The sequence below is a fragment of the Ailuropoda melanoleuca genome, chromosome 2 (assembly GCF_002007445.2).
Source record: "Ailuropoda melanoleuca isolate Jingjing chromosome 2, ASM200744v2, whole genome shotgun sequence".
Lineage (NCBI taxonomy): Eukaryota > Metazoa > Chordata > Mammalia > Carnivora > Ursidae > Ailuropoda > Ailuropoda melanoleuca.
Window position 1 is genome coordinate 20,231,481 of NC_048219.1, and position 23,676 is coordinate 20,255,156.

Genomic DNA, 23,676 nt, shown 5'->3' on the forward strand with positions numbered 1-23,676 from the left:
TCCCCCTGCTTGTGTTCCCTCTCTCGCTGGCTGTCTCTATCTCTGTCGAATAAATGAATAAAATCTTTAAAAATAATAATAATAATAATACCTACCTCCCAAGGTTTTTAGGAAGAATAGAAGAAAGGGTTGTATAAAATATGAATAAATTTATAAATGTAAGAATTTATTTTTATTTATCTTGATTGGATTCATTTAGATTTTTAAAAATTTATTTAATTTAAAATTAAAAAAATTTTTTTTTTTACAGAGTTGGTTTTTAAAGTTGAAGTACAGTTGACACAATGTTACAGTAGCTTCAGGTGTACAGCACAGTGATTTGAAGAGTCCATAGGTCATGCTTTGCTCACCACAAGTGTAGCCACCATCTGTCACTATACTTCTGGAGTATAGGAATTCTTATGTTTTGGAACTTTTTCAGCCATCATCTGTTTAAACATTGCCTCTGCCCACTCTCTCTCTACTCCCCTTTAATCAGAATTTAAATGTTAGACCTTCTCATTCCAACCTCCAGGTCTACTAATATCTCTTCCCTATTTTCCATCTTTTGATCCTTTCCACATTAAACTGGAACCCCGAAGGACTCAGCGTAGGATGAACTAGAAGGAAACCTGCACCCCTCAGCCAGGACTACAGAAAAGGTTGCCAGAACTCGGAGTGGATCAGGGCAATATGTTAATAAAAAAGCAACGCTTGATATTGGCAGCCAGGTGATCTATGGAACCTCAAGCCATGACCTTTAAGTATATGAGAGTTTAAGGTATTCCAGACTGGCAGTGCCGCCAAGGTCTTGACAGAGGCAAAGGCAGGCCTGCTCTGGAGGAAGACGTGAGCTCCTTGCAAAGAACCTTTCAAGGAAATGAACAGCTAACAGTAAAAATAACTAAGCACACGAGGAAATAAGGCTCCATGAGTGAGAACTATGAAAAACACCAGACAACAGAGGGGGACCAGCAAAGACTTGTGAAATCAGAATTACCAGACACAACTGATAAAGCAATTAGATATACTGTATTTAAAGAAATAAAGACAAGATTGAATTATGTATTCTATCCATGGAATAGGGGATTATAAAAAACAAAATATTAGATTGGAAAAACAAAACTTCTAGAATTGGAAACACGTTTAGTAAAATTAAAAACGCAGTAGGATTTAGCAGGATTAGGTAGAACTGAAGACCGTGTTAGTGAGCTGAAAGATGAGTCAGAAGAAATGATCCAGATTGGGTTGGCCAGCTTTTTCTGTAAGGGCCAGATGGTCAACGTTTTAGCCAACATTGGCTTCATTGTTTCCGTTGCAACTACTCCGCTCTGCTGCTGTGACATAAAAGCAGCCATGGACGGCATGTAGACAAACGAGTAGGTCTGTATTCCAATGAAATTTCACTTATGAACACTGAAATTTTAATATAATTTTTATGTATCATGAAATATTCTTCCGATTTTTCTTTCTTTCTCAGCTCTTACAAATAGTTCTTTACTCATGGGCCATCAGAAAAACAAGATGGTAGGTTGGGTTTGGCCCACGATCCTAGTTGCCTTAACTGAGAGTTCTGCTCAGACATATCTGCATGAAAATTGTCTCCCCACCTCAGGTGCTTTCCATTCTTGAAATCCTGTTACACAGAAGTAGTCTTAATTAAAATGTCTGTATATCCAGTGATTTTCCACAAATCTGGGAATAGATGTTTTGGATTTTTTTTTTTTTTTTTTTGGTCTTCACTATATTCTTTTAATTACATCTCCATGGAGAAAAGTAGTTTTCTGTTTCCTTTGAGAATTCCCTACTGCTTGTATTACATGACAAAATCTTGTGTCACTGCTATGAAAATTATTCAGAGTACTTACATGCAGTGAGCTGTATGAAACCTTGTCTTTTAACTGCAAGCTCTGTTGTTCAAGAGGTAGTGCTTTTTGGTGGTTAAAAACGTGGGCTGTGGTGTCAGACATGGATTTTTAAAGCCCAGTTCCGTGTCTTACTAACTATATTCTTGAGTGATTTATGACGTGGGGATAGTAATAATCATCCAAGGATGAGATTCACCTATCCTGTACCCTTATTAGTGTCTGCCAAATTAGAAGGATATAACCCAAAAATGAGACTTGAACCTCAGCTTGCCTACTGCTCCATGCCCCAGATTTCATTTTTTCACTAGCATTTAGCAAATATATTTTTTAAAGATTTTATTTATTTGAGACAGAGAGAGAGAGAGAGAGAGAGAGAGTGTGTGTGTGTGTGTGTGTGTGTGTGTGTGTGTGCGCATGAGCAGGGAGAGGGGCAGAGGGAGAGGCAGAGGGAATCCCAAGCAGACTCCCCAGTGAGCACAGAGCCTGACTCAGGGCTTGACCTCATGACCCCGAGATCATGACCAAGAGTCCAACGCTCAACTGACAGAGTGAGCCACCCAGGTGCCCCACAAATATTTCTTGAGTACCAACTATCCACTTTGTAATTGGGAGAAAACTGAAAATTCTAAGCCAAACAGATGACCTTATAAGCTTGATTGGAAAGGGTGTCAGGGCGCCTGGGTGGCTCAGTGGTTAAGTGTCTGCCTTCGGCTCAGGGTGTGATCCCAGGGTCCTGGGATCAAGCCCCACATTGGGCTCCCTGATCCGCTGGGAGCCTGCTTCTTCCTCTCCCACTCCCCCTGCATGTGTTCCTTCTCTCGCTGGCTGTCTTTTCTGTCAAATAAATAAATAAAATCTTTAAAAAAAAGATAAAAGGAAAGGGTGTCTTGTGAGCTAAACACTTAGTGAATGGGAAGGGAATAAATGAGAACAGTGAGGGGGTAGGGGGTAGTATTTCCGGATAGCATGAACAATAAATGGGTTTTTGTTTTTGACTTGATCTAATAAGAATGACATAAGTGGCGGCTCGAAAGCATACATGGAGTACAAAGAGGATAGAAGGGATCATGGGGAATACAAGAGAGAGCAGCGTCCATCACACAGGGCTGGAGAGGAAATGCCATTTCCAGGGGAGATCCGGGTTTCTGTGAAAGCAGCAGATGGAAGGGGTGTTCACTGAAGACACTGAGGATGTAAAGGGACAAGACTTCACAGGACACAGTGGAAAGTTAGCGTAGTGCAGTCAGGGAGAAGTGGGAGATGGGACTGAGAAGAAGCAGAGAGCAGTGACTTGCGCATGAGGAAACCGACAAGGGTGTAACTGAGGGACTGAACGAGAATAACCAGGATGTGAGGCTGCCCCCAGATTGCCCAAGAGTTAATCTCGTATTCCCCTGGGGTGGGGAGGACACTCAGGCTCTCAGTGTACTCATGACAGCCTGATTGGGTGATACCTGTGGGGGAAGGGGGGCAGTCTGGTTCCTGGGGAGGCTCTGGGTTCTCTGAAAGTCGGCTGTTCAAAGTTGGGGGTCTTGGGGAGAGGCTCAGGGCTACAGGTTGCTGCTCCCCCAGCGAGGTGAGCACTTCCTGCTTTATTCACCAATGTCTTGAGGGACTTCAGCGTGTCAAGCAGTGCTCTGTGCTGCGAGGACATCCCAGTGGACAACGTGGTCATTGAACAAAAAGTATAACCAGTAAGTAAAGCTTTCAATATCTTGGAAGGTAGTAAGTGGCCTGGCAGAAAATAGAGCCGGACAGGGGAAAGCTGGAGGAGGGAGTGTGAGTTTGAATGCAGTAGTCAGGGTAGGCCTTGTTGGAAGGTGACATTTGAGCAAGGCCTCAGAGGAAGAGGGGGTGAGGCCCACCAGTCTCGGGAGGCAGAGCGCTCAGCACAGAACCGTAAGGAAATCTCACTTCTGAGGAGCGTGACACCAGGCCCGGGAAAGTGCCCGTTAGTGTGGTGGAGAGCAGAGGCACCTGCGGCCTCGAGGAGCCGGCCCCTGGTGTGCAGGGACGTGTGTTTCCTGAGCTCATGCCGGCCCTCAGGGAGCTGGTTCAGTGAGGGGGGTTCGTCTGTCCAGCTGAGTGTGGGTAGGCGCTCCGTGCTCCGGGAAGGCTGTCTGCTGCCACGCTGCGGTGATTTACAGCCACTGTGTGGGCGAGAGCACGGGGACTCCAGTGCTTAGTCTCCTTCCGTAAAGAATTCTCTGTGAAGACACAAAGATACGAAAGCCAAAACCAAGAATTTTTAACCTCCAAAGGTTTGTGGAAAACCAAGTCAACAGTGAAAGGCCTGTAAATCTGGGGCGGTCTAAAATATACCCTGAGGCCAAGTTTACTGTTTCCCGAATGGCCTGCCGAGTTCCCTGTGGCTGCACTGGGCAAGTGTTTATTGAGCACTTACTATATGCCCGGTGCTGTACTTGGTGCTTTCTGTGTTATATCCATCCTCACCACAGCCACTTAGAAGACCTCATCTGTCCAGTGGTTTTCGATCCCTTGTCATCTGAAGCTGGTGACCCCCAGATGGATAGTGCAAGCCTCGTCCTCTTGCCCCATGCTTCAGACTCGTTGGTCCAGTTGCCTCCTTTACATGGGTGTGTGGGCATCTCACGCTTCACAGGTCTAGAACGAAACTCCTGATTCATACTCCCTGCCTCCCAGAATCTTCCCTACCCCAGCACATGGCAACATCGTCCATCCAGTTGCTCAGGTCAAAAACCTTAGCATCACGTCTTTGACACTAATCATCAGCAAAGCCTATTGGCTTTACCTTAAATATCTGGAGGTCCAGCCGCTTCTCACTCCCTGTCTCACCGTCACTCTGTGCAGACAACCACCATCTCCTACATGGTAGCACTCCTGCCTGCTTTCACGCTTGCTTCCCTATGGTCCAGTTCCACACCGCAGCCAAAGTTATCCATCCTGTTAAGTGCAAGATAGACCTAGTTAGTCCTGTGCGCAGAACTCTCCAGTGGCTCCCCATTTCTCTTAGAATAAGAGCCAGGGTTTTTACCATGCTCAGCCAAGGCCCTTCCACAGTCTAGACTCCTGTTTTCTTCCTACTCATCTTGCTTATTGTGCTACACTGGGCTCCTTGCTGAGCCTCAAATACTCCAGGCCCATTCCCACCTCAGACTCTTGGCATTTGCTCATTTCTTTGTTTGGGATGCCCTTCCCAGATACCTGTGGAGACTGCCTCACCTTTTCAGACCTTAGCTCAAGTCTCCCCCGTCTATCCCACTTAAAGTTGTAACCCTAACTTCCATTGGCATTGCCCGTTCCCCCTACTGTGCCGTTTTTCTCCAGAATGTTTTCCACTGTTGGTATCTATGCTTTACCTACTTTTGTTTGTCCCCTCCCGCGAGAGGAGGGGTAGGTGGAAGGGGCCCGTCTGTTTGTTTGTCCCCTCCCGCGAGAGGAGGGGTAGGTGGAAGGGGCCCGTCTGTTTGTCTCACTGCTACTTCTGTGCGCCTAAAACAGGTCCCAGCACGTGGTAAGTGCTCAGTAAACATTTGTTGAATGAATGAATGAATTGGTGGACAATTCTATGAGGTAGGTGGTACTTAAATGCATTTTAACAAATATTAAGGCACCATAGAAATAATTTACTTGTGTTCACAGAACAGTATGTGATCAAGCCAGCATTCGAACCCCTCTCCGCCTGGCTCCAGACTTTCTACTTGTGCCGCTATTCCACAGAGCTTTCTCTTTTTTCCAAATTCACTCTGTCAATTTGATCCTAAGTAAACTTTGTAAGGGCAGGAGGGATGAATGTCCCGCTCACAGGCGTGCTTCCAGTGCCTCGTGTAGTGTTCCTGGTGCACAGTAAATATTCAATAAATGTGGGTTAATTCAATTAAGGACAGAGGAGGAGGATATAAGACAGAATAGTGCCACCTGTAATAACAAAACCCAGACCCTAAGTCTCAATACTGGAAGATTTTGGAGGAATGGGAAGGGCAAGGAAGAGGACTACCATGTGATCCCTGTCTTTAACCGTGCGTGTCACCCTCTCCTGGAGGGTCTCTCACTTCAAGAACTGCCGCCACCATCACGTTGACTCTAGAGAGCACGGGTTCTCTTCAATGCTTTAAAACAGAGGGGGGAGAAAACAACAACAAAAACCTTTTTTCTTGGTTTGTCTAAGGGAAGCTAAAAATATTTCACTGAAGACAAAAAGGAACAGCAGAGAAATAAACCCCGAGCTCATAAGAAAGCCAAAAAGGTAGTCTGTTTGCAAACTACAGAGTCCTGTCTCTTCTGTCGATAGCTCAAGCCAGAGCCATCCTTAGTTCACAGCAGGAGCGCAGCCTGGCAGGATTCGACTGGGCTCTTTGCTTCCCGACTTCTAGCCTGTTCACAACCCCCACTGTTCAAAGACTTCCTCCTACAAGTCTCAGTACCTATATGATCAAGACCCGAAGAGCCACCTTCCTACTTTGCAGCTCACCTGGAGCTCTCAGTGCAGGGGCTCCTGAACTGGGCTGCATACTGGAATCACCTGGGGAGCTTAAGAAATTACTCATGCCTGCATCCCAGCCGGTGTAGATTCGGGAGTCATGGGGTTCAGGTGTAGCCTGGGCAGTGGGATTTTTTAAGCTCTTCAGTGTCCAAAATGGTTCCAGATTGAGAATCACTGCTGTAAAAGATACTGTCTTCCGTCTGAGGAACTCTGCACGTTCCCAGTTGGTTGATACCAAGAATAAACTCAGGTTTGAAGGGAGAGCCCTGCCCACAGAGAGGAGTCTGTCTGCATGCGTTGGCTCTCAACCCAGGTCCTCACCACCCAGAGATTCTGATTTAGCAGATCAGGAATCAGACTTAGGTGCCTTAGTGTTTAAAAGTTCCCTCGGGTGATTCTAACATGCCAGGGTTGAGAACCATGGGGATATAGCCTTCAAGCCTGTCACTATAATCATATCTGAATATATCATAATAACTATGGCAGAACGTAGTAGTAATTGTATTAGAATAGTGGGATTGTGGGTACTTTTTTCCTTTTGAGTTTATGTTTTTTGTGTTGTCATATACATTTATAATGAAAAGATATATCAGGATGTGTCTTTTCTGTGATTTTTTTTTTCAAACTTCCATTATGATCTCTAGGTCTCTAAACACTACTTTCAAAAATCTATTTTCTATTAATTTTTGGTTACCAGCCCTTTCTCTAGTGTTTCCTTTATGAGCTTTTAAAATCTGAATCAGTTATTTCAAGAGTTTCCTGTATATTCTATTGGCCTATTTAAATATTTCTTCCTTATCTATAATTGAAATAAATATTTGTGTAAAGACTTACTATTTGTCTTTGCTGTGCTGTCAAATCCCCAGGAGGTCTGGGGGTGAGACATGATAATTCTTGGAAGAATGGGCAGACCAAGCCATGCAGGGCTTTCAATATAACAGTAAGAAGTTTAGGCTTCATCTTGAGGGCAAAAGATGCCATCAAAGTGTTTTAAGCAGGTGAAGAACATAATTAGTTTTGACCTGTAGCAAGATGACTTTGCGGGAGAGCAGGTGGATTGGAGAGGACAGAAGTGTAAAGAGAGAGAGTACATAGGAGGCCATCAAAGAAATAAAGAGCAGAAATCAGTAGAGAAAAATGAATAAAACTAAAAGCTAGTTCTTTGAATTAATAAAATTGATAAACCTCTAGCCAGGCTAACTAAGAAAGAAGAGAGAGATACAAATGACTAATATCAGAAATAAAAGGGGCATCGTCACTCCTGCTCCCATGGGTATTAAAAGGATAATAAAGGAATATTGTGAACAAGTCTGTAAAGGCAGTTTGATAACTTAGGTACAACGTACCAATTCTTTGGAAGACACAAACTTTCAAAACTCATGCAAGAAGAAATAGATCATCCGAATAGGTCTGTATCTACTAAAGAAATTGAATCAAAATTTAATAACCTTCCAAGACAGAAGACATTGCACTTAGTGGGTTTCACTGGTGAATTCTATCAAACATTTAAGGAAGAGATGATACCAATTCTCTACAATCTCTTCCAGAAAATAGAAACAGAGGGAACATTTCCTAACTTGTTCTGTGAAGCTAGCATTATCCTAAAACCAAAACAAGATGAAGACATTATAAGAAAAGGCTGGATCCGTCAGTAGAGCATGTGACTTTTGATCTCGGGGTCGTGAGTTCAAGCCCCATATTGGATGTAGAGGTTGCTTTTTTTAAAAAAAAAGACATTAAAAGAAAGGAAAACTACAGACCGTTATCTCTTGCGCCGTAACATAAAGCTGGCTCAGTCAGTAGAGCATGTGACTCTTGATCTTGGGGTCATGAGTTCAAGCCGCACGTTGGATATAGAGATTGCTTTAAAAAAAGGACATTGTAAGAAAGGAAAACTACAGTCTGTTATCTCTCATGAACATAACATAAAAATCCTCAACAAAATATTAGCATATTGGATCCAACAATGTAGAAAAAGAATCAAACACTAGGACCAAGTGGGATTTATTCCAGGTATGCAAAACTGATGAATCAGTTTTAGAAAATCAGTGACTGTATTCCATCCCATCAGCAGGCTAACGGAGAAAAATTATATGATCATATCTATAAGATGCAGAAAAAGCATGTGATGCGATCCAATATCCAATCATGATTTTAGGGGAAAAAAACTGTCAGCAAACTAGTAATAGAGTATGGTAAAGAACACCTATAAAAGACCCTGTAGTTAACATCATGCTTATTAACGAGAAAACGAGATGTGTTCCCAAGACTGGGAAAAGACAAAATGTCCCCTTTCACTACTCCTTTCTAATATTATACTGTAAGCTCCAGCTAATTCAATTAAAAAGAAGAAAAGAAAAGAAAGAAAAGGAATTAAAAGGCATAGAGATTGGGAATGAAGATATAAAACTGTTTTTTCACAGATGACATGATTTTCTGTGTAGAAAATTCCAGAGCCTTGCCAAAACACTCCTGGAGCTAATTAGCAATTATAGCAAGGCTATAGGATACGAGGTTAATAATATACAAAAGTCAGTTGTTTTCCTATATTACCAGCAATAAGCAATTGGAATTTGACATTAAACACTCAATATCATTGAGGGAATACTGTGACGGAGGCAGGGAGGGGAGTGATGCACCCACAAGCCAAGGAACGCTGAGGATTATTGGCTGCCACCCGCAGCTACAGATGAGAGCACGGAGCAGATTCCCCCTCAGAGCCTCTAGAAGGAACCACCTGAGGAAACCACCTTGATTTTGGACTTCTGGCCTCCTGAACTGTGAGAGGATAAGTTTCTGTTGTTTTAAGCGCCCCCCCCCCACCCGGTTTGGGGTAATTTGTGGTGGCAGCCCCAGGAGCCTAATAGTGGCAGAAAAGAAGTGCCAGGCAGGGGACCAGCCAGTACAAAGGCCTGGGGGTGCCAGGGGGCCTACTCTGCCTTAGAAGAGGCTGAAGATGTCCATCAGAGATGCCCAGACCTGCGTTTGATATGATTATGACACCTATGATGCGTATTTGTTTCCTAATACGTCATAATACTAGACTGTGACCCCCTGGAGGACAGTGACGCCATATGCTTTAATTATCCGTTGTAAGCTTTGGATTAGCAGAAACAGAGGACACCTGTATTAATTACTAATAGTATATCGCATGCCCACTAAGCACCAAGCCTTATATACGTTATCTCTTTCAGTCCTCACTTCTGAGGTAGGTACCGTTATTATCCCTGTTTGGCAAGTAAACACTCAAGCCTTCAAAGAATTGCTGCGTTTGGGAAAGTAAAACCAATAGCTCCCATGTAAAAAATAAATAAATAAAAATACAGTATCGTTTACATTAGTGCACACACACTGACATTTCTATAACCCTTCAAAGAATGCTCTGACCTGCATTGGTACAGGAAATCATTTGCTCTTTCCATCCATTCTAGAAAACGTGTGTTAGTGTAGGTATTGTACGAGCTGAGGAAGCCGATTACCTCTCACCTGCAGCCACACACGCGGTAAGTAGAAGAGGTAGTCACCTAAACGCAGACCTGTTTACCTTTGTTCTTCGTTCGAAAGAAAGCAAGGGCTTTGGTGAGAGCAGAGGATGGGCTTTAGACCCAGTTTGTCTTGTCAGAAATGAGAATAATACTTACCTTAAAGTAGGGCTGCACCAAGGGTGTGCAAAGCCCCAGCTAAATATATGTTTTTAAGAATTTATTTATTTATTTGACAGAGCGAGAGAGAGAGAGCACACGCGTGAGCACAAGCAGGGGGAGTGTCAGCAGTGGGAGAGGAAGAAGCAGGCTCCCCATTGAGCAAGAAGCCCGATTCGGGACTCGAACCCGCGACCCCAGGATCGTGACCTGAGCCAAAGGCAGTAGCTTCACCGACCATGCCACCCAGGCACCCCCCAGCTAAATATTTTTTGTAACACCTCTGGTGTATAAACACACTGATGGGTCCATGCGAGAGACAATGATTTACTGATGAGGATTTAGAACAGTGGGGAAAGAGGAGATGCTCGTGTATTTGTTTATGGCCCGTTCAGAACACATGAAAGTTCTTTACAGTATCCAGATGCCATCGCCTTCTGTTCAGGCTCAGGCACCTCTTCGTGTATTTTATTGTCCAGTGCATAATTCCTGGCTAATTCACCCTGCCTGCCACAAGAAAAAACTAATAATACTGTTATTATTCATAGTACCTTGGCTCTCTGGAGCCTGTTTTTTGTTTAAGACGTATTTATTTATTTTAGAGAGAGAGAGAGAGCGTGCAGGGTGGGAGGTGCAGAGGGAAAGGGAGAGAGAATCTCGAGCAGACTCCCCGTAGAGCATGGAGGCTGACGCGGGGCTGGATCTCATGACCCTGAGGTTATGACCTGAAATCAAGAGCCAGATGCTCAACCGACCGAGGCACTCAGACACCCCAGCATCTGACAAATTTCAACATCGATTTGTGATAAAAACTCTGAGCAAGTGGGTATAGAGGGAATTTACCTCAACATAACAAGCCCACAGCTAACATCATCCTCAACAGTAAGAAGCTGAAAGCTTTTCCTCTAAGATCAGGAACAAGACAAGGATGCCCACCCTCACCACTTTTATTCATCAGAGTATTGGAAGTCGTGGCCAAAACAGGTAAGAAAAAGAAATGCAGCCAGATCAGAGAGGAAGACGTGAGAGTGCCGGTATTTGCAGATGACACGACGTTATATAGAGAAGATTGGAAAGACTCCACCAAAAAACCGTTAGAACCGATAAACGGATTCAGTGAAGTTGCAGGATATAAAATCAATACACAAAAATCAGTTGCATTTTATTACAGCCGTAACTATCAGTAAGAGAAGTTCCTCAAAAATCTATTTACAGTTGCCTCAAAAAGAGTAAAAGACCTAGAAATAAATTTAACCAAGGAGGTGAAAGACCTGTGCACTGAAGACTAGAAGACTTTGATGGAAGAAATTGAAGAAGGCGCGAATACATGGAAAGCTATTCCGTGCTCTTGGATTGGAAGAATTACTCTTGTTAAAATGTACATACCACTCAAAGCAATCTACAGATTCAGTGCAATCCCTTTCAAAATTTATCATTTGAAATTTTATAGTGTTAAAAATAGAGCAGCACATCTTCCAACCATGTCTTCTCTTGGCGCTACACCCTGCATACCTGGATCTCAGGGCTCTACCGCCTTAGAGAATTATTGTAAAGCTAAATGAAATAATTAGGTCAACTATTAGCATATGGTTTATGCTCCGTAAATGTTAGTTTCCATGTTCTTTCCACTACCACCCTGACAGAGGATGTGGGTTTTGTTTTGTTTTGTTTTGTTCTGTTTAAGAAATGTAGAAACAAACTTGAATTGGAGCAGTTGCGACAGATCCGTCATGGAGTCTCTGTGAGCGTTGCCTGTACAGCTCGGGCTGAGGCGCTCGCAAGAGCTTACCGTAGAACATCTTCCCAGCCCAAATAAAATAAATGGCAAGGTCCTGGAGACAAAGATAAACGACAGTAATGTCAGCCCCAGTATCACTGATCAAACCGCCAGTGGCCTGGTTTGTGGAAAAGGTATCACAGTGCGCAGTAAGCAGCCAGAGCTGAAAGGCAGGTCCGCTAGAGCGGAGACATACCACAGATTCCAGATGGCTCAGATCAAGCAGTCCCTGTGCCTGAAAGTGATGAAAGAGACATAGGACAGTGCTGCCAAGTTTATTATAGATCGCCGTAAGTGGGGCAAACACTGGTGGAAGCCCCAGCCTGCATTGGTGTTCACAAGAGCAGAGGGTCAGTGACGCCCAGGGCGGGATGGATTGTCCCCCCTCCCCAAATGTGGGTGCATGAAGAGACTAGTGATCATGCAAGGAGAGCCAGCAGGTTTGTAATAATGGTGTCAGACAGAAGAGGCTGAGTCAGAGGAGACAGAAATTATCCTTAAGGAGAAAAGTTTCATCTTGGAGCTTGAACACATCCATGACAGTATTAAGTGGCCTTTCTTTCATTAATCGACTTCAGAAAGAAAGGAAAATGAAAATGTTTAATGACAGTATAGGGTTACTAAAGCTAACCTAAGCTGCTTCTGCCATTTCCCAAGTCATGTTCCAGATGCAGATCTCTAGTAATCGGAGAAATGCATCCTCATCAGCAAAGTTAGAGAGGATAGTGTTGAGGAAGCAGGGATGCGGCCAGGCCCGGGCCGAGGGTTCTCACCTGTGTTCATGCAAGTCCTCCAACGATAATACTGGCGAGCTCCGACTAAATTGCTATACTGGCTTGAAAGGACACTGGTACTTATTTGCTGTTGCTTGTCAAGCAGCGTGCCAGGTGTTACCTACACGGTCTTGTTCCGTTGTCAAGACCAGTTCCTGAACTCTACAGCAGTGAGCTAGGGCTGGAGTGAAGGAGGAGACATAGTAGGGGGCTGATCTGATTTCACTCCTCTCCTCTCTGAGAGGGTTCTAGAAATTAGATCATTGCTCACAAGATGCCCATCACTGGACTGTAGAGGCCTAGGAAGAACCCTCACAGTCCCATCTCCATTTCCCCCAGCCATCGTCACCTCTCCCCCGCACTTTCTGCTAATTAACCTTCCAACTGCTCAAGGTAACCAGTTGTGTTCACACAAGTTGTGCTTGTGTACTCAGGGCCGTGCCTCGTACTCTCTGCTTTGCACCATGCTCATTGTTCATGGTCTAGGAGAGAAGGATCATTTATATGGACAGTTACTCCTCAGTGTAACCGGTGGTAGGCCGTAACCAGGGCCTAGCCGTCACTGTGCTCCTAATCCCTGGCCAGTGTCCAGCACACACAACAACGAGGCTGTTACAGTCAGCATGTATTTTTTTTAAAGATTTTATTTATTTATTTATTTATGTATTTATTTGAGAGGTAGAGAGAGCATAAGCAGGGGGAGCAGCAGAGGCAGAGGGAGAAGCAGACTCCCCACTGAGCAAGGAGCCCGATGTGGGACTCGATCCCAGGACCCCAGGATCATGACCCGGAGCCGAAGTCAGACGCTTAACCGGCTGAGCCACCCAGGTGTCCCGGAGTCGGCATGTATTGAGAAGAAACTAAGTGCCAGCCATTGTACTAAACACTTTATTCTCTCTCTTTTTTAAAAAAATAAGTAATTATAGCAATTTTATTCAAAATCATCAAAAACTGGAAGGAGCCAAGATATCTGTCAAGGTGAATGGATACACAAAGTGGGGGCATCCATACAATTAAATAATGTTCAGTGATGAAAACAAATGAACTATTAAGCTGCACAAAGACCTGGATGCAATTTATTTTTGTTGTTTTTTTGTTTTTGTGTTTATTTGTCATGTCTCTTTTTTTTTAAGTTTTTATTTATTTACTTATTCTCTTTTAAAGATTTTATTTATTTATTTATTTAACAGAGAGAGGCAGCGAGAGAGGGAACACAAGCAAGGGGGGGTGTGAGAGGGAGAAGCAGGCTTCCCGCTGAGCAGGGAACCCAATGCAGGGCTCCATCCCAGGACCCTGGGATCATGACCTGAGCCGAAGGCAGACGCTTAACAGCTGAGCCACCCAGGCGCCCCTTAAGTTTTTATTTTAATTCCAGTTACTTAAAAGCACTTTATTCTCACCCTAACCCTTGGTACAATTGTGTATCATCCCAGTTTTTAAAGATGTGGAAATGAAGGCACAGAGCAATTCAGTAACATGCCCAAAGTCACGCAGCGAGGAAGGGGTGGAGCCCGAGCATAAGTACAAGCAGAGTGACCCTTTCACCTCTAAATGTTTGTTGAGTGAATGCGGGAATGAGTGAATGAGAGGGAGACAGGGGAGGGGGCAGGAGAGAAAGANCTGGTTTGTGGAAAAGGTATCACAGTGCGCAGTAAGCAGCCAGAGCTGAAAGGCAGGTCCGCTAGAGCGGAGACATACCACAGATTCCAGATGGCTCAGATCAAGCAGTCCCTGTGCCTGAAAGTGATGAAAGAGACATAGGACAGTGCTGCCAAGTTTATTATAGATCGCCGTAAGTGGGGCAAACACTGGTGGAAGCCCCAGCCTGCATTGGTGTTCACAAGAGCAGAGGGTCAGTGACGCCCAGGGCGGGATGGATTGTCCCCCCTCCCCAAATGTGGGTGCATGAAGAGACTAGTGATCATGCAAGGAGAGCCAGCAGGTTTGTAATAATGGTGTCAGACAGAAGAGGCTGAGTCAGAGGAGACAGAAATTATCCTTAAGGAGAAAAGTTTCATCTTGGAGCTTGAACACATCCATGACAGTATTAAGTGGCCTTTCTTTCATTAATCGACTTCAGAAAGAAAGGAAAATGAAAATGTTTAATGACAGTATAGGGTTACTAAAGCTAACCTAAGCTGCTTCTGCCATTTCCCAAGTCATGTTCCAGACGCAGATCTCTAGTAATCGGAGAAATGCATCCTCATCAGCAAAGTTAGAGAGGATAGCGTTGAGGAAGCAGGGATGCGGCCAGGCCCGGGCCGAGGGTTCTCACCTGTGTTCATGCAAGTCCTCCAACGATAATGCTGGCGAGCTCCGACTAAATTGCTATACTGGCTTGAAAGGACACTGGTACTTATTTGCTGTTGCTTGTCAAGCAGCGTGCCAGGTGTTACCTACACGGTCTTGTTCTGTTGTCAAGACCAGTTCCTGAACTCTACAGCAGTGAGCTAGGGCTGGAGTGAAGGAGGAGACATAGTAGGGGGCTGATCTGATTTCACTCCTCTCCTCTCTGAGAGGGTTCTAGAAATTAGATCATTGCTCACAAGATGCCCATCACTGGACTGTAGAGGCCTAGGAAGAACCCTCACAGTCCCATCTCCATTTCCCCCAGCCATCGTCACCTCTCCCCCGCACTTTCTGCTAATTAACCTTCCAACTGCTCAAGGTAACCAGTTGTGTTCACACAAGTTGTGCTTGTGTACTCAGGGCCGTGCCTCGTACTCTCTGCTTTGCACCATGCTCATTGTTCATGGTCTAGGAGAGAAGGATCATTTATATGGACAGTTACTCCTCAGTGTAACCGGTGGTAGGCCGTAACCAGGGCCTAGCCGTCACTGTGCTCCTAATCCCTGGCCAGTGTCCAGCACACACAACAACGAGGCTGTTACAGTCAGCATGTATTTTTTTTAAAGATTTTATTTATTTATTTATTTATGTATTTATTTGAGAGGTAGAGAGAGCATAAGCAGGGGGAGCAGCAGAGGCAGAGGGAGAAGCAGACTCCCCACTGAGCAAGGAGCCCGATGTGGGACTCGATCCCAGGACCCCAGGATCATGACCGGAGCCGAAGTCAGACGCTTAACCGGCTGAGCCACCCAGGTGTCCCGGAGTCGGCATGTATTGAGAAGAAACTAAGTGCCAGCCATTGTACTAAACACTTTATTCTCTCTCTTTTTTAAAAAAATAAGTAATTATAGCAATTTTATTCAAAATCATCAAAAACTGGAAGGAGCCAAGATATCTGTCAAGGTGAATGGATACACAAAGTGGGGGCATCCATACAATTAAATAATGTTCAGTGATGAAAACAAATGAACTATTAAGCTGCACAAAGACCTGGATGCAATTTATTTTTGTTGTTTTTTTGTTTTTGTGTTTATTTGTCATGTCTCTTTTTTTTTAAGTTTTTATTTATTTACTTATTCTCTTTTAAAGATTTTATTTATTTATTTATTTAACAGAGAGAGGCAGCGAGAGAGGGAACACAAGCAAGGGGGGGTGTGAGAGGGAGAAGCAGGCTTCCCGCTGAGCAGGGAACCCAATGCAGGGCTCCATCCCAGGACCCTGGGATCATGACCTGAGCCGAAGGCAGACGCTTAACAGCTGAGCCACCCAGGCGCCCCTTAAGTTTTTATTTTAATTCCAGTTACTTAAAAGCACTTTATTCTCACCCTAACCCTTGGTACAATTGTGTATCATCCCAGTTTTTAAAGATGTGGAAATGAAGGCACAGAGCAATTCAGTAACATGCCCAAAGTCACGCAGCGAGGAAGGGGTGGAGCCCGAGCATAAGTACAAGCAGAGTGACCCTTTCACCTCTAAATGTTTGTTGAGTGAATGCGGGAATGAGTGAATGAGAGGGAGACAGGGGAGGGGGCAGGAGAGAAAGAGTGTGGGAACAAGTGAGCAGGCTCAGGTGAAAGCCTGCGGGGGAAATGGGTCACAGGCACGTGGGTTGGTTCTGCTGTGGAGGGCAAAGGTGTGCTGCAAAGTGAATAGACAGTCCCTGGCCAGGGTGGGGCGCGGCCGGCAGAGGAAGGCCAGCCCTCCTACTTTTGTATTAGGTCCTTCCCACCACCTCCTCGAGGACACTGTCCTACAGCTGTCCTATCTCTGCCGTATCAGGACTTTCCCTCTTATTCCAACCAACTTACAAACGTGCTAAACTGAAAAACAAAACAAAACACAACAACAAAAACAAAAACAAATGTGCTAAACTATCTTCTAACCTCAAAAACATCTTTCCTTGCTTCCTCCCTTCAGCTGTTGCCCCATTTCTCTGTCTCCCCTTATGGCAAAAAACGGTAGTCTCTATTCCATGACCCCACTTGTTTTCTCTTAAACCCAGTGAAATCAGCATTTCACCCCCACTCTCCAGTGAATCAGCTCTTGTCAAGGTCAGGAGTAACCTCCATGTTGCCAAAGCCAGCTGTCAAGCCTGTGGCCACCGCTTGCCAGCCCTTCCACTGTGTTCAGGGCAGGTGGTTCCTCTGTCCTTCTTGAGACACTTCCTGGCCTTTGGCAACTGAACGATCACTCCCTCTCTCCAGATTAGTGTTCTGTCTCATGGACTGCTCCTTCCAGCCTCTCACAGCCTCCACACCTCTCAAACATTGATCCCTAAAGGCACCGTCCCACTGGGCGTCACTCGGTGCCGCTCCCCTATGACAGAATCCAAACTCTAGCGAAGTGTTCAAAGCCTCCACGATCTGGATGCCTGCCCCTGCCACCTCATCTTTCACACATAACATCCATGCAGTGGTCTAGAGGACAGCCAGCCCCTCCACGTGCGCTTTCTCACCACATCCTCCCAAGATCCTGGGAATTGAGTGGTTCCCATTTGCAGATGAGAAAGCTGGGAATCAGATTTTCCGTCACTTGCCCAAGGTCACACAACTTGCCAGTGTCCTCTGTGAAAGTTTCTCATTCCAGATTGTACGCTCTTCCCATTTGCGACCTTTGCTTGGCCTGATCTTTCAACTCCTTGCTCCTGGGTGAAGCAGGGAAGTGGGGGCTTGGTTCCCACTCGGGTTCCAGTCTGTCCGCCTGGATTTCCTCTTGAGTGCAGTGGTTCACACCCTTCACCCCAGGGGCTTGGTAGTCACGTTTGCAGGACAATGGGTGCTCTTACTGGTCGAAATGCTAAATCTCCCAAAATGAAAGGCCAGCTGGAGACTATGAGAAGAACAAGGGCTGAGTGATTTGATCAGACATCTGTGGGGGCCTCCTGGCATTTGGAGTGTGAGTGCCTTAGAGAAACTAACTATTCTGGCCTGAGGGAGTTGGCGACGGTTAATCTCGGTGGTTTTGACCGCTAACTGCCCCAGAGGTCCCAGCCTGCTGTATGACTCAGAATCCCCAACACTCCCCCTATTCTTCTCTCCCTGGGGTAGTCAGGAGGCCATTGCTAAGGCATTTTAATTTGGTAATAACTTGACCTGGCCCACTGTCCTCAGGGCTGTATGTTTTAGAAGTTCCTGTTGCCTTCTAAGAGGGGGTTTGATTCAGAGCCTCTCATCCTCGACATCTGGCTACCTGGGCCTTATGGTGGGAAGAGCCTTCCCCGTGCTCCAGCTGGCCAGTGCCCCCTCTTCTCCACGACAGATTCCCTGAGTCCACGGACCTTGGCTGCCCATGGCCCTTATTCCTGAAGCACCTTGCCAGAGGTTATGGTGTAAACCAGAAAGGAAACACGTGACCCAGGGCTCGTCTGTTGTTGTGTATACATTTCTTTGGGGCACTGTGTTAGAGGGTCAACTGCCATCCGTCTTAAATCTTCAATGTGAAACTTTCTGGAATCCAGAAAGAACACAGGAACCCGTGGTTACAAGGCAGGCACACAGATAGTGGGGGGTTGGGAGGCGCGAATATGAGGGACTCACGACACCTCACTACTTGTACACACACTTTCAAAGAGCGGTGTGAGGCCCTCTTGACCCTCTGGTCTACTCCTGTCCGCCAGCACTGACCACTTCCGAGCCATCCGCGGACTCGGGACTTCCCTCTGTGATGGCGCTTCCCATGGGCCGCACTGGTGGTAGCGCCATGTTAAGAGCTCCCGCACTGCTGTTTCCTAGTCCTAGGATCTTGGATAAGTCATCTTTCTGAGCTCATGTGTAAATTATTATCTAAGAGCACCTACTCACATGGCTGTTGAACTGAAAAAAATCTGTATTTCAGTCACTGTGCCTCGTCTAAGAGCTTCCCACAAGGTCATCAATTGTACTGAAGTTTGCATTTTGTTTTGGAAGTACAGTTGTTTACATAAGAAAACACTCTAGTAAATTCTCTTGTTAAACCTTTGACTTTCTTTTGCCTACCAAATAAAGCCTCAACTCTGGCTTAGCACGGGACATTTGCATCTGCACTTCTGCCTTTACATTTCATTGGTAGGAAAGGCTAAAAAAAAAAAAAATAGATTTCTGGAAGAAATTGCACATGGGTACGGATGAGTTTGTCTAAATTCAGTGAGCAGTTACTCTGTGCCAGGCCCTGGGCTAGGCCCACAGGGGCACACGAGTGAATCACACATGACACACGATAGGCGGTGGCATCATCGTTCCTGGCTCTCCAGTCCAGGCGCCAGCCCCCTTCCCCCCAGACCTGCCCCACCCAGTTCCTGCAGAAGGCAGCCCCGAGGGGAGACTTACGCGGGGCCCCAGCACGGTGGAGCAGCTGGGCACCGCGTGTTGGCAGCGGGCCCAGGGGTGGAGGCGGGGGAGGTTGGGCCTGGGAACTGGCAGCCCGCCAGGGCTCCCTCAGGTGCCCCAGCAAGCAGGGCCTCCAGCCTCACAGTCACTGTGTCCTGTTCTTCCACTGCGGTTTTCTCTGGGCTGCACTGGCAAGAGTTTTTGGTGGCGGGGCAGTGACTCCAGCCCCACATGGAACACATGAGGACATTGAAGCCCAAAGATGTGAAGGGATCTGACTGTAGTCACCGCCACAAAACCAGAGCTAGGACACACAAGTCTTCTGAAAAAAATATTCCGCAAATATTCCCCAAACACTCTGACTTGTGGGCTCCCGAGATTGTCTTGTTTTCAGTACAAGTGCAGTGAGACTGTATCAGTGTGATTTTGTTCCTTCAGAAAATTATAGGCATCTTCTGTGGGCCCATCTCTTCACAAGGGACTGGGGATGCAGGGTTAAATCCAACTCCGGCCTTGGGAATTCACAGTATAATGAGGGAGACATACTACCAACAATTACAGTACAGTGTGGCGAGTGCGTCTGGGGGTAAGCATGTAATGTGGGTGGCAGGGGGGCAGACTATGGGGCACGGGGGGGCACCTAGCCCAACCCGAGGGTCAGGGAATTACTCCCAGTGATGTTGAGACCTGAAAGTTGTGAAGGTGGAGAGGGACATAGGACATAGGACATAGCCAGGTGGAGAGGGACAAGGAAGAACATTCCAGGCAGAGAGAATAGGAGAGCCGGAGAGCGTCTCCAACTACACACCTAATCGTTACACCAATAGCCCCAACATATATTTGACTTCAGGACACTGAGACTGGTTCCCACTGGCCGGGTCATAGTTTGTCTGTGTGGAGAGAATAGAGGCAGGCGTGGGTGGCGTGTAGGGCCCCACAATGAAGCTTGAAAGGGCAGTGCCTGTGACTGTCAAAGCCTGGGCAGCTCTCTCCCTAGGTTTCCAGGCTCCACTTGCCCAGTCTTGGAGTCTGGATAGAGTTCCTGTTTTCCTTGGTATTGAGCTTGCTGCAAAGAATCTGTGTAAAACCCAGTGAGTTCCTTTTATGAAATTCTATCAGAGGGGCCTTGCTAATTTATCTACCTCTTATTCCTTTAGGGCTTTTGGTTTGGGATCCCCCCCTCCCCCCTCCCCAAGCCTTGGTGTAGAAAAGGGGCTGAAAGGCTGATTGTAGAGAATGAAGCTTTATTCAAGGTTTTAAAAAACTAATACCCCACTGATTGCTCAGTGCCTGGCAAGCTGTGACTTTCCTTCTCTTCCCATAGGCCTGCTGAGTTAGCCAGCAAGTATGCAAACTTTTCAGAGGGAGCTTGCAAGCCCGGCTATGCTTCAGCCCTGATGACTGCCATCTTTCCCCGGTAAGTGCTCCTCTTTCTTCCCGCGGCCCAGACAGCCTGGTCTGTGGCCCAGGGGTCAGAAACCCAATGCTGCGCAAGTGATATGTTCTAGAATGCAAGATTCTGTGTCCTTGAGTCTGTGGGTGCCTGGAAAGGACTTGTTTTGGGTGGTTCCTATCCCAGTCCCACTCTATGCCCTTGCTATACCTTACCCCCACACTGCCTCTGGGAGCTTACGCCTGCGAGTACAGCCTGTCTCTGGAGGGGAGGGAGTGGGTCGAACCAACATGGTTGCTCCTTGGAAGCCGGGTACCCAAAGGCAGCCGAACAAGGCTACACAGCACAGAAGCTCTGAGCCTTGGTATCAAAACTGCGTGGCTTCAGGGAAGCATATCCAAATAAAGCAGGGAACAAAGAGGAGTTTCAGAGGCTGCCCATTCCAGCACCTTCTCTCTTTGTCCATTTTGCATTCTTCAGTTCCTGATTTCCTGATACCAAGCTTGCTGAAAGAAACTGTGCCAAACCCTGGGAGTTCCTTTTACCACTGCTCAGGGGCCTTGCTCACATATCTGCCTTTTCTTCTCGAGTTTTCTTTCCACAAAGCCATAGTGTAGAGACGGTCATGACATGCCCGGGTGGACTTTGTCCACAGTCTGGAGTGCAGTGAGACTATCACAGTCATTCTGTTCCTTCAGAAAGTTCTCGGAGTGTTGCACTTAGAGTGGCTGGAGGAAAGGCTGCCCAGGACGCTCTGGGAGTCGGGCTGTAACACTTGCAGCACAGAAGGAGTCCTGGAGGGGGCCTCTTGCGGTGGGATCTGTTCACTGGGGAAATGGCTTGCATCCCATCCCTGAGCAGGCTGAGGTTAGGGCACCCAATGTGCTCGCAGAGGAATGCTGAGAAACAGCTTGCCCGAAAGTAAATCCAGAATATTTAGTTTTTATGCTTCTTTCCTTTTTTTTTTTTTAAGATTTTATTTATTTGAGAGAGCGCGTGCGTGCATAAGTGGGGGGAGGGGCAGAGGGAAAAGGACAAGCAGACCCCCTATGAGCAGGGAGCCCAATTCAGGGACTCCATCCGAGGACCCAGAGATCATGACCTGAGCCAAAGGCAGACACTTAACTGAGCCACCCAGGCGTCCCTCTTCTTTTCGTTTTCTGATGTGAGTGATCCAAGCTTAGCTCCTCGTCTAAAACAGGGGCTGGCTCTGCTGGCGGAATATCTGGTGTCCAGATGGAGATCTCTGCCTTCTGTCTTCATTACAAATAATTTTCTTCCCCCAGCTATTTATTGAGCACCTCTAAAGTGTGTGGTGCGATGTTCCATATTCTTACACATGTTTTCTTAGGCTTACTTGACTCAGTCCCCAGGGCCAGACACCTGTGAGTTTTCCTTGACCTGGATATAGGTGTGGTTTGTCTTTTTTTTTTTTTTGGTCCTTTTTCTAATTGAAAGTAATATAAGCATATGGTTAAAGAAATAATAATGAAAATATGCAAAAGGGTATATACTCCCATTCCAGATCCCTGCCCCAGAGACCGCCAGTAGTACTATAAAAAGAAACATCACGTATTTATTGTTTTGTGTCTTGCTTTTTTGCTCCTAACGATATATGTTAGAGATTATCCTCTTGCCAGCATATATGGTAATCTTATTTGTTTAATGATTGCATAACATTCAATTGCAGGGATATATCATAATTTTTTAAAAAGTAAGATTTGTTGAAGTTTAATTTACATCCAGTAAAATTGCCTTTTTGGTATAGTTATAGGGGTTTTCATTAATGCATACCTTTGAGCAACCACCACAACAGTCCAATAGAACAGTTCCACCATCAGCCCCGGAAAGTTCCCTTGTGCTGCTTTGTAGGTAACCCCTCCCCAGACCCCCAGCCCCTGACAACCACTGATCAGTTTTCTGTTCCTGTAGTCGTTCCAGAATGTTTTATTAATGGAATCAAACAGTGGGAAGCCTTTTGAGTGTGCCTCTTTCATTTGGTATAATGCGTTTCAGATTCATACAAGTAATGTGGTGTCAGTTGTTCCTTTTTATTGCTGAATGGTATTCCGTTGTATGGATATAACATAGTGTGTTTACTCAGTAGTCGAAAGACATTTGGGTAAATTCTAGTTTGGGGCGATTATAATGAAACCCACATAAATATTTGTGTACAGGATGTATGTTTAACTCTATAGGGGATTGCCAAACTGTTTTCCAAATTGACTCTACTGTTTTGCTTTCCTGCCATCGGTGTGTAAGAGTTCCAGTTGCTCTACCTCTGCCATCGGTGTTTTTAATTGAAGCTATTCTAATTTATAGTGATATCTCACTGTGGTTTTATTTGCTACTAATGACTAATGATATTCAGTTTCATTTTCATGTGCCTGTTTGGCATTCTTTTATCTTTGAGGAGTTGCCCAAATCTCTTACCATTTTTTAAATTGGTTGTCTTCTTATTGAATTGTAAGAAAACTTTACATGTTATGGATAGAAGATCTCTGTCAGGTGATTTGCAAGTATTTTCTTCCAGTCTATGGCTTGTCTTTTCATTCTCTTAATAATGTCTTTTACAGATATTATTTTAATCAAGTTTTAATCATAATGAAGTCCAATTTATCAATTTTTTCTTTTATGGATTTTGTTTTTGGTATTTTGTCTAAGAAATATTACCCTAATCCAAAGTCAAAATGTCTTTTCCTATGTTTTCTTCTAGAATTTTTATAGGTTTAGCCCTTACATTTAAGTCTATGACCCATACAAGTTAATTTTTGTATGTAGTTTCGGATATGTATGTTCAGTTGTTCCAGAACCATTTGTTGAAGACTAGTCTGTCTTCATTGAATTATGTTGGCATATTTGTTGAAAATCAGCTAACCATATATATATGGGTCTCTTTCTGGAATCCTTGTTCCAGTCCACTGATGTTTGTGTCTATCCTTGCACCGGTATCATGCTAATACCATAAATAGATAATCATGTCTTCTGTTAATAAAGACAGTTTCACTTCTTCCTTTTCAAACTGGATGCCTCTTTTTTCTTTTTCTGGCTCATTGTAATGGCTAGACTCTTCAGTACAGTGTTGACTAGATGAGGTGAGAGTGAATATACTTGCCTTGTTTCCAGT

The 23,676-nt window shown here is 45.3% G+C and overlaps 1 protein-coding gene across 6 annotated transcripts in view; it reads left to right on the forward strand.

The window, feature by feature from the left end:
• ST3GAL3 (ST3 beta-galactoside alpha-2,3-sialyltransferase 3) overlaps positions 1–23,676 on the forward strand; it is a 176,302-nt gene that overhangs the window by 82,268 nt on the left and 70,358 nt on the right. For 4 of the 6 annotated variants that reach the window (XM_034650890.1, XM_002925553.4, XM_034650868.1 and 1 more), the window contains one exon: positions 20,481–20,573. The exons of the other annotated variants lie outside the window; for them this stretch is intronic. In XM_034650890.1, coding sequence (XP_034506781.1) covers positions 20,481–20,573 — 93 coding nt within the window. The remainder of the gene's footprint in view (positions 1–20,480; positions 20,574–23,676) is intronic. 6 annotated transcript variants of the gene reach the window in all.